Source organism: Vipera ursinii (genome assembly GCF_947247035.1).
Source record: "Vipera ursinii genome assembly, chromosome: 5".
Classification (NCBI taxonomy): Eukaryota; Metazoa; Chordata; class Lepidosauria; order Squamata; family Viperidae; genus Vipera; species Vipera ursinii.
This window is the reverse complement of record NC_139518.1, coordinates 50,511,810-50,523,649: the sequence shown is the minus strand read 5'-3', so window position 1 is coordinate 50,523,649 and position 11,840 is coordinate 50,511,810. Positions and strand designations below refer to the sequence as shown.

The 11,840-nt window shown below is 38.6% G+C and overlaps 1 protein-coding gene across 1 annotated transcript in view; it reads left to right on the top strand.

The window, feature by feature from the left end:
- Positions 1-734: 734 nt before the first annotated feature.
- The window catches only part of LOC310641653 (VPS10 domain-containing receptor SorCS1-like), a gene marked incomplete at its 3' end in the record, with an annotated part of 432,565 nt that continues 421,459 nt past the window's right edge, over positions 735-11,840 (top strand). Inside the window, 1 exon segment of the mRNA XM_083364890.1 lies at positions 735-2,093. Within this exon segment, the coding sequence (XP_083221016.1) occupies positions 1,335-2,093 (759 nt within the window). The 5' untranslated portion in view covers positions 735-1,334.

Here is an 11,840-nt window from a genome sequence, read left to right as displayed (position 1 = left end):
TGTTCTAACTGTCAGGAAGTTTGTCCTTAGTTCTAGGTTGCTTCTCTCCTTGATTAGATGTATGTATGTATATATGTATATGTATGTGTGTGTGTGTGTTTGCATTTTATTATTTTCTGAGGCATCACTGTACAGGTTTACATCCAAACAGCATGTATAGATTTACAGCAGAATGCTTTTGCAAACTTGTACTTAAGTGCAAACATTAATATCTTATATGAATAGAAATCATCCCCTGAAGTAAGGTAAGGTCAGATTTAGCCACATCCTGGATGAGTGGCTTTGCAGCAACATACATTTTAATCACTGACGGAGCAGTAAAAAAATGCAAGGATGCTGGTCCCAATAGTGGTGGAAAGAAGTCAATGACTGAGAAACAGATGCTTCTACATTTCCGGATATTAGATTCCAAATTCTGAGTTCCAGTGATTGAGCACCAATCCAGTGTTGAGTGAAAAACGAGTTTCCATTAAAAAGCAAGCGGGATGGTGCAAAAAGCAGACTAAGGGGAAACGAAAAGTGATCTTTATACATTTTAGCTATACTGTTTAGTTTTTAAAGCGGGAGAGAGTGAGCGCGCACGCGCGTACAGAGAGAGAGAGAGAGAGAGAGAGAGAGAGAGAGAGAGAGATTGTTTTTCCTAATTTCCAGTGACCTGCACTAAATGGAATATAATTGAGAAAGATGGCGAAGCACAGTTGAGTTATCAAGCATTAATTTCATTCCTCGTGTCCCCCGGTACTTATAGTTGCGGAAAAGTGAATGGGGGCCGTCGCGTCCTAACTATACTGATGAGAAAAATCCCAGGGAGTTTGAAGCGATTGGCGAGAGCCGGGAAGGAAGGCGGGTGGGGGGGGGGGAAGCGAGCGGATAGGCGATTTTGCGAGTGCTACCCAAGCAAGCACCAGCATTCACTAGCCGGGGTGCGTTGGCGGGAGGCGCGCCCTCTCCCTTGCTCGTTCTCTTTAATTCAGCTCCTCCCTCCGTGGTTGTGGCTTTCCCTTCCATCAAAAGCCCGATCAAGAACGCCAGTCTTTTGGTAGGGGGGGCGGGAATCCGAAAGAAAGAAGGAAAGAAAGAAAGAAAGAAAGAAAAAGAAAAAAAAGATACCGCTTTCCCCTTTTCTGTAGCTTCAAATACAGCAGGGTCGGAAACTTCTGTGGAGTTATTGGCATCTTTTATTATAAAAAAAAATAATTAAAAACATTTTTTTTTAAAAAAAGAAAACAACCTACAGCGTCCCTCTTTCGATTTGCGTTCTATTTTGTTCGTTTCCCTTTTCCTCAAATCAGTATTGCTTTGTTTTTTGATCTTCCCCAACCACTCCTTGGGAAATGGGAAAAGTTACTCGCTGGTACCAAGGGTGGCATTTCGCTTTGCTCGCCGCTCGGACCTGGCTTTTGATCCTTACTTTTGGCTTTATCGGAGCAGACATCACTTGCCGATCGTGCCGCTGGCAGGTGCAGCAACCGCCGCAGCAACCAGCCCAAGGATTATTAATGAACTTGAGGACGGCACGAGGAGGCGATGAAGCCGGAGAGATACCCCTGGATAAAAGAGGTGAGAAGCCCGCGGACCGCAGGCAAGAGGCGGCGGATGCCGGGAGTCCAACCTTTGCTGCTTCTGCTGGGGACAAACGTGTCGGGATGGGATCAAAGGGTTGGATGGGACCGAGCAAAGTGACTGGCGAGCTCCCAGAATTTCCCCCGATCCGCCCCAGACTATCTCCTCCGGATGTTAAGAGGCCCAGCCGCAAAAAGTTAGCCTCGGCTCCCGCTCTATTTCCAGTGGGGAGCGGGGGCCGTCGAGGGGCCAGTCCGGAAGCCGGCCGGGGTTCCAGATCGGCGCTCCTGGGCCGGTGGAGGAATAATCGGAACGATCGGAGGCGGCGGTCGAGTCGGAAGCCCAGAGGAGCTCCGGCTGAAAGAGACGCGCAGCTGGAGAGCAGGGCACGGGCAGCGCCAGAGCAGCTGCTGGCAAAAGCCACGCGCTTCCGACAGGAAGAACTCAAACTGACGAGCACGACCTTTGCTCTGACTGGAGATTCGGCGCATAACCAAGCCATGGTGCACTGGTCGGGCCACAACAGCAGTGTGAGTATCCATAACAATTAAGCAACAGAGCACAGTGCACAGGGCAGGGAGATGGCGCTCTCCAAGCAAACATTAAATCCTTCCCCGCTTATATTTGCTTTCGAGCAAGATGTAACCGGCTTTCCCTTTCCTCTCTGCTGAAAGGATGATGATGATGATGATTGATGATGAATGCAACAACAATCGATCATAGCGGCAGTAGTAGCATTGGCTCCTTTTGGAGGAGTTTCTTCCCCCCCCCTTTTTTTTTACAATCTTATGTTTGTTGTATGTGAAGTGGTTTTTAAGGCTTCCTTTTCCAAGCAGAAAGTTTAACGCTCTGCTTGGTAATGCCTTGAATTGCATTTGCCAAGAGATACAAATTTAAAAGAAAAGCTGATCTTTGGGTAGGCTAAGGCTTTCTGAGATTATTAGAATAAAAGTGTATGTGAGAGACCTAGGGTGGAATAAGCAAAGCAAAAGTAAAAACATTTCACATTTCAGTCGTATATTTTCTTGTCATCACATGGTAACAAATATCAACATTTAAGGATTAAGCACTGGAAATTTAATAAAACATCCTGTTAGGAGTTGAAGCTCTCTATCTGCCAAATAATATCTTCTGATTGCTATCTATTCTTAGGTCCTGTCTATTCATTCCTGTTCAGAAGAAATTTATCTTTATTTATGTTCATGAATCAGCCAATCTTTTCTTTTCCTTTTTAGAGTTTCAAACTTCAGGATATTAATTGCTTTTAGAAAATGTATACAATTGTCTTCCTGGTGCTGGAACACTATCAGAAAATGTTTGTCATCTGTACACTGTCACTAGTTCATTATTTTCCTAGCTTTTATTCACGAGAGGGTGTCACCTACAATAAAAGATCCTTGAGGCTTACCTGCTGTTATAATCTCCTTTAGACTGCTCCTGATTCCTTTCCCATTCCCTTATTCTTTAAAAATGGCATAGTTTTCAACTCAATGCTCAGTATCTGCCTTTAGCTGTCTCTATTCGTTTGGGTAGAAAATCACAGTTTTCTCTCACCTGTTGTTCTTGGGTTTATTCCTATAGTTCAAATGAGATGTTTTCTCTGTTCTGTATGTCTGGTAATCCAATTCTTACATTGTAAGAGTCTTTACAAAAAGTAATTCTAGTTTTCCACGGTGTCCTATGCTGCTGTAATGAAGATCAATCCAAAGGAATAAAGAAACTTGTTTAACAGCAGTGTTTTGCAGACTGAATCGTTTTTTGGAAAAACTTTTTAGGGAGAACTAGGATAATGCAGGCTGGGGCTCTCTATATAATAGCTTCAGAGTTAGCCTTCTAGGAGAAATTAGAGAGAAACAAAGAAATAGAAAAGACACCAAACAAAAAATGAGATAAAGTTGACTCTTATTTAAGGTTATATAATTTATTGACAGCTTTCTTTGCTCCTGTCATTTACATTTATTTGTATTGTCAGTTTAGTTATTGTAAAATGGCAAAGTTAGATGTCTGATCATTATAATATAAACCCTTTATGAACATATTACAAAATATTAATTTTACTGTGACTATTTAGTATTCATATGGATGTCACCAGCACTTTTAGACTTAATCGACTAAACTGTAATTTGATAAGCTTTTCAAAAACTTTGTAATCAAACCACACAAGCAAAAAACCTGCTTCGCTTTCCCCTTTTTACTCATTTTGGCTATCAAATGTCTGATACAAATCCATTAAAAGCAACCCATCTTGAACTTTAGACTTCTAAAGCTGATAGAACAAGTTTGTCATTGCTTAAACAAGAAATGTCTTCGTATCTTGCAGCTTAAAAGTAGAATAAATCCTTGAAAAACAGAGCAGATTACATGCTTTACATTAAAACAAACTATAATTCTGATTATTATTTCCAAATTTCTTATTTTCCCTCATTGCTTATTTCTGAGGGTGGGGGGTAGGGAGGGAAGTTCTTCAATTAATTTGGTGGTGTCCTTTAACATATGAAGTGTTTGGAGGTATTTTTACATAGAAGATGTCAATCTTTCCTTTTCTAGTTGTGGATTTGTTCACTAGATATTCAGCACAGGGCATTGTGTGAATAATGTAGAATTGAGAGCTTCAGGCATTCCTTAAATGGTTTCTCAGTGAATAAAATGAAAACGGTGCTGAGTCATTCTGTTTAGCTGAAGAAAAGCCTTTTGTGATATCTACTACAATCTTAAATGATCTTGTTTCTAAAGTGAAAGTGTCATGTTACCTACAATTTCTCATGTTAAGTTTTTAAAATAAAATTCATTGTTGGCCAGTTTCATCTTCTAGACAATCAGGACAATGTAAAAGGATTAATTTATGCAACAAAACTAAAGCTGAGTTTTGCATCAATTGTTGAGTAGTTGTTTTGTCTCTACAACCATAAATTACATGCTTGGTTTGACAAGTAGCAGACGTCATAGTGGCACCAGCAGTGATGTAGTCTGAAATTATTTCCCTTCTTAACATCTGCTCTTTCCTTTATATCTCACCAGGTCAGTCCACATTCAAATCCTATTTACTAGTTGTCCATCCTGAGAATAGTTGTTGCTTACTTCAACATTTTTCCTTTTTTAATGCAAATAAAATATAATCATTTGCATTCTTATTATCCAGATATTTTAGGATACCTTTGATGCACTGAATAAAGTGCATCTGGAAGATATTTTATATTAAAACCAGGGTTTGTTTTGATATGTGATTTGTACATTATCCATATGTAAAACTAGGGCGGGTTAGATTGAATTTTTATCTTGCCCAATATTGGATTCTCCTAGTGGCCAACCAATGCCTATGAGATATCAACAAGTAAGACCTGAATACAATAGTACTTCGCCACATAGGTTTCTCAGCAATTGATATTCAGAAGAATAGTTCTTCTATTACAGGACATAATATATAGCTGTCATGACTAGTTGTTGTTTTATCCATTAATTTTTTTTCTAAGATATTTAGTTTTACAGCCATCACTATATCTTGGTGGTGAAATTGAGAGGCTAATAGTGTATTTTAATACATTTTTATTATCACTGATTAACCATAGCTGTCTATACGACACATTGGATTAAAGAGGAGGTATTTTAATGAAATAATGAGACTCCCAGCCAGTTAGCTTTGGAAATTTCTCCTCCATAGAGAAATAAGCATTTGGATTTACTGCTTGACAGGCAGTAGAACTGACTCTATGGTTAAAAATAAATATTTGCTTGACCAAAAGGAACCCAGAGTGTTCCTTTTGGTCAAGTGTTTAAGAAACCAAGTGCAACTTTCAAAGTTAACTAATCTGTAATTCTTTTGTAATGATATCAGGTAGATTCATGAATGTGTGTATGTGTATGTATAGGAAGGATTTTAAAAGCTTCTGTGATAATGTCCATAAATGGTTCTTTTTTGGCAACTCTGAAGAATGTTGCATAAATGGTAAATATTAACAGGCACTAGCTGTTGCTACTGTCTCCAGAAAGTCTGCTTTTGGAGAAACCTGTATTTAAATCCTGTTTCAGCTATGAAGTTTTGAAATTTTCACATCACTCACTATAGATTACCTCACATGAACGAAAGTATGTATGCGAAATCCTTGGAAGAAAAATGATGCCACAAGTGTAATAAAGCTATATTGATCAGGTTTCAGATTTAAAACAAGGTTCTGAGCTTTTAATTGATATATAATAGTTCAGAATAGAAATCAAAGATATGCAAGACTAGATCTTCGATTTCTAGCTTCCATGTAGCCATTAAAGATTCACAACTGATTCAGAAAAGATGGTAGTAAATACTGAAAGTTACAAGGAATGATATGAATATTGTTACTGAATTTGCTTTTGTGTTGGATATTCCTTTGCAATTAAATGTTGATATCATAACTATTTAAAAGTCAAAAAATAGTAGCTATTTAATTTTTTTCATCAGTAGAAGAGCAATACTTTTGAAACTGTTTCTTTATACTTTTCAGATTCAAGCATGGCTTTGAGGCTTGTTCGGAATTTTACATGTCTGACATTTATATTTATTTGTCCAAATCACTTTGATTAAGTAACAAAAGTAGAATGGGACATATTTGCATCATCACAAAGCCCAAACAATATATTCTCAAAAGGATTAAGGTATTATTATATCCCTGCCCAGGATTTCCTATGTCTCCTTAGAAGAAGAACACAACCAATACATTTATTTGTGTCTTTTGTTGCTTCTTCATTTCTGTTGTCCATTCTTTTGACAACCATGTATTTAAAGGGAAATCCTCTGTCCTGTGGTGTCTAGCTACAAAGGCTTTCAAGCTGAAGTCAGCCTTTTGACTTAGATCAGGTTAGGAAATAAAATGCTTTTGTTGTCCCCACATTTCACAAATGTGTGAAATTCTCTTGGATTCTGGCATTTAGGTTAGTTGCAAAGAGGTCAAAAGATTTGAGCAAACGTTGTGTTTTTCATTTGCAGTAATCTCCCCCACAGTTATGCAGACTTTTATATGCTTCAATTAAATCCCAAGAGAAGATGTACGATAGAATGCCTGCTTGGAGGCTTTTTCGGTTTAGGAAGCCTGGGCAATCAGGGAAGCTGCAGAATGATGGAGAGATGTGTTAACATCAACAACCTTCTCTACCTTTCAGTAATAATGTGAACTCAAAATGCCAGCCAAAGGAAATTCTAAAAATATTCTAAAGTATCCTGAGAATAAGCAATTAAAACAAAAGCCTGTTTTGCAAAAGAACATTTGGAAGCTGGATAATGAAATTTTAGCACGGTACTTCTCTTCTGCAATGGCTGATAAGGATAGCGATGCTAAATATTTCTCCATTTGAGGTTGACTCCTGGAGACTATATGGACCGTGCAAATCATTCCATGAGAGAATGTGACATGACCAGATAATCTTTTGAAAACTTTGAAACAGGTGCACTGAGTCAGCCACTTTGAGGAGTCATCCAGATGGGCATTTCTTTTTTTTAATTTGCCAATAAAACTCCTCGCTGAACAATTTGCACAAGCCTCACGAAGAGAAAATGATGGAAGGTAGCTTGAAACTTAAGACTCATTCTCTGGTCCCCCTCTGGCATGAACATGTCCCACTAATCATTTGTATGACACTCTGTCATGATGTTAACTTTCCTTTCAACCTTCTCACAGTTGCCTTTAGTTGTTCCAGTTTAAAAATTCTTTTTTTCTTTCTTTCAATGACACAATTTTTGTGGTGGATTCATGCTCAATCAGTGATAGAGCAGTGTGGTTGCTGACACAATTAGGGATGGGATAGGTCACAGGTCTGCAACCCGCAGCTCCAGAGCCGCATGCGGCTCTTTCAGCCGTCTCCTGCGGCTCCCCGTCCTCTGCCATGTGCAGTCCAAAAAAAAAAAGTGGGACTAAAAAAGTTCAACCAATCAATTCAAATATGCAGGGTAGGTGCATATCTCGCCTTGGGTCCACTCTTCAGTCAAACCCTGTTCTGCGCATGCGCGCATGTATGCGCATGTGCACACATTTTTTGCGGCTCCCAGTTTTTCCTTTTGTGAGGGAACCGGTTACAAGTGGCTCTTTCACTGTTTCAGGTTGCTGACCCCTGGGATAGGTATTTCATATTACTACAACTTCCATTTGCTCCATGGGATTTGGCCTCCAATTTAGCTTCAAGAGAGATTGGACACCTGGTTTCTGTAGAGCCATCTGACCAGACAGTGCCTGATGCTTTCTGAAGCATGTGACAGATCTTATGTGGACTTATAAACAGGGATATATTTTGCTGTCTGTGAGGCTGGTTCTGTCACCATCTTGAATATGCTACAGGTTTTCAGTGCTACAAGATAGAACTTCACATGATAATAATTTTACTGGTTTATTATTCTGGTAAGAAGTGATGGCACAATTTTGCCTGGTTTTTTTTTTACAGCTTCATGATTGCCCATAGGCTACTTCCAGGTCCTGCTAGTCACAGAGATAGAACAGGACTCCCTGCTAGCAATGCCATTCCCTTGCAGCATTAGTTGAAGATGGAACAGACCTATTACCAATCATTCTCTCCCATTTTACTGTACAACCTACCTTTGTTCCTGCAACCACTCTTTCTGAAGTAGACTTTTAGACCAAAGACACTAAACTCCTCCACGGCAGTAACTTATTACTCAGGTAATTTGACACATGACTAAATCTAATGTTTCAGACACCTGCCTACACTCATCTAACCTCATCCTATCCATATTAGAGAATGATTGATAGTGGTCCTCCTGCTGATAGATAATTCTTTGTGGGAAGAAAGAATCACTTTTCTTAAATTGTTGTACCTTAAAATAGTAAGGATTGCATTAATCACCAGTCTTGTTAGTGAGCAATCATGGCAGTAGTTTTACCGTAGTTTGCTTGCCCTTTGCAAGCCATAGTTTTACCCCATGGCTTGCCCTTAGCTTGGGGTATACCGCAGATAAAATATGGAACATTACGTTATTTGATAGTAAGTGTTCTGTTGTCCTTTCACACAGGTCAGTGCAGATAGGCAAAAAGTTGTAATTGACATGATTTTATGGGAACCCTCCAAATTCTGGTTCATTACACTGTAGATCAGGGGTGTCAAACTCAATTTCATTGAGGGCCGCATCAGCATTGCGGTTTTCCTCAGGGGGCCGGGTGGGTATGGCCAGGGTGGGCGTGGCCTACTGGGTGGGCATGGCTAAAGTGCAAATGGCCTACTGGGTGGGCATGGCCAGCTCTACATCATTCGCATCAAAGGTGCCTATGGGGGCCTGGGCAGGAGTGGGACAGATCTGAGGGTCTCTGGCAGGAGGAGGGTCTCTGGGCCAGGGCCAAGGCAGAGGGGGCCGTTCCCTCACTATTTCCAGGATGGCTTCGCGGGCCGCATAAAACCACTTCACGGGCCGGATCCGGCCCCCGGGCCTTGTGTTTGACATGTCAGCTGTAGATAAAGTGGCAACTTTTTCTGGGCTTGACTTTCAGAGCCTAGGAACATTCAAGCTCCTTTCTTTTTGTGATGGTTTGTCAATTTCTCTTTTTGAGACATTTCAATGGGAGCATGATTTGGCAATAATAAGGATGAATAAAGGTAACTGTTGATTTCCATATCACTGTTTCTTTTTTATATGCTTCATTGTATTGTGTTTATTATTGCAATTCACCAAGTAGAAACTGAAAATACAAAGGAAAGGGAAGATGGAACATTGCTCTATCCCATAATAATAAATTTTAAACTAACCCAATAATTAAACTTTATTATTTTGTAATTAAATTTGCATTGATTGATACAGCGTGTTTGAGACTGTTCTTTTTTAAAAAGTGAGAAGCTATAATCATGTTCCAGAATCACATGTTGTGTAATTAGCATTGTTTATAGAATAGTATAAATTTGCTTATATACTTCTCAGAGTTATTTTTTTAAAAGAACCCCATAATTTTCCTCCTCATACTAAGACTAATAGAATTACTTGAAAATGAATGAAACATATTATATGCTTGAAATAAAGCATTATTATTAAAATTAAACTTTAAGGCTGTAGGAACAAATAACTCAGTCAGCTAAATAAATAGCCTCTCAAAATAGTTACTTAACACTGAGGTGGCAAGGTAAAAGGCAAGTCTTCATACATAGCAATAGAAACAAGTCAGTAACAAAGGATGGAACCATAGCAACCACAGAATTGGGCAACTCTAGCCATGGAGGCATTTTTTGCCAAACAGTCTTACATATCATTCCCTGCTTAAAGCCTATGTAACTTTCTAAAACAAACCAGCTTAATGAAAATGAATGAGTGAAAACATCTGTTTCTTCCCTTCAAGAAGATTGACTGTATGTAAAAGCAAAATGTAATACCATGTACACACTGTATATATATTCATACACATTGGCCAATATGACTCTGTGGCATAAATCAAAACACTCTCCAGAAAAATAAGCTACACCTTTAGAGAAACCTATAGTTAAATCTCTGGCTAACCATATAAAGAAATCAGATTCAGGAGAAAATATTTTTACTGTAAGTTGATTGCTAGAGAAATAATTGTGATAATATTCCATGCTGTTTTATTTCAAAATCAAAGTGATTACTAAACAGGGCAATGATAATGCAACATTTTTTCTTTAAATATATTATTTGTAGATTGGTATGCTTTGTTATCTGGTGTGTATATATATATATATATATATATATATATATATATATATATATATATAGTATATATATACACAGTATGTGTATGTGTGTATATATATATATTAAAGGGAACACAAGGTAAGACATCCTACTATTAAATATAGTACATTGTGTTGTTTAAGTGTTCCCTTTATTTTTTTGAGTAGTATATATATATATATATATATGTGTGTGTGTGTGTGTGTGTGTGTGTGTGTGTATACATTTCAGCCTCCCTAAAATTCTTTATTACCAATTTGAATAATTTACACAAATAATGAGCTGTCATAAGTTGTGACTATACCCTGTGGATAGCCTTGAGTTAGGCCAAAACAGGAAAGAAAGAGTTAATTAGCAAGGCATATTCAAATGACTTGACAAATATTTAACACACACACACACACACACACACACACACACACACACACACACACATATATATATATATATATATATATATATATATATATATATATATATAAGGTAAAGGTAAAGGTTCCCCTGCACATGCGTGCTAGTCGTTTCCGACTGTAGGGGCCGGTGCTCATCTCTGTTTCAAAGCCGAAGAGCCAGCGTTTGTCCGAGGACGTCTCCATGGTCATGTGGCCAGCATGACTAGACACCAAAGGCTCACGGAACGCTGTTACCTTCCCACCGTAGTGGTCCCTATTTTTCTACTTGCATTTTTACGTGCTTTCGAACTGCTAGGTTGGCAGAAGCTGGGAGAAGTAACAGGTGCTCACTCTGCTACGCGGCACTCGGGATTTGACCTGCCAAACTGCTGACCTTCTGATCGACAAGCTCAGTGTCCTAACCCACTGAGCCACTGCATCCCATACATACATACATACATACATACATACATACATACATACATACATACATATATTAGCAGTGCCTATGAGGATGGTTCTCAGAACTTGAACTTTTTTTTGTAGTATTTTAGGCAATTTTAGTTTGGAGTATTTCTCTTTTATACTGGGTTAACAGTGATAATAGAATCCAAACAACTCCAAACTGATCATATTTGAGATGAAAAAATATCAGATAGTCTGTGTCTCTGCACTCATGTTTTAAAATGCAGATGTTTAAAAATACATGATAAACATGTAAAGTACAAAAAGGACCACTAAGCCTAAGTTAATGCCCCCCAAAAACCCTTCTTGCCCCTTTTTTAGGTTTGAGGCATCATTGTCTTCTGTTCTGAATGCTCCACAAATCTCTCATATATTGGGCTGATAGGAAACCAAATGTTAAAGTCAGAAAACTTTCAATAGAGATAAACCAATACAAATTGCAACTAACCCTTGAAATAGAAAATTGTTTTCCTGTCAGAGAAGCTTTCATGCATCAGAACTAAATGAAATGGCAGCTATAATTCTTTTGTCTTTGTGATAACCCATCTCCAGATATCGCTCTATTGTAATATCCAACTTCTAAATATGTAATTTCCTTCACTAAGAAGCCCTGCAAATATAACCTCTATCAAGTGGTGGGATTCAAATATGTAAAAAATTGGTTCTCTGTGTGGATGCTGCTTCTGGAAGTCCATTCTGGGCCTGGGCAAGAAAAAATTAACTACCGGTTCTGCTGAAGTGATGCAAACTGGCTGAATCCCACCACTGCC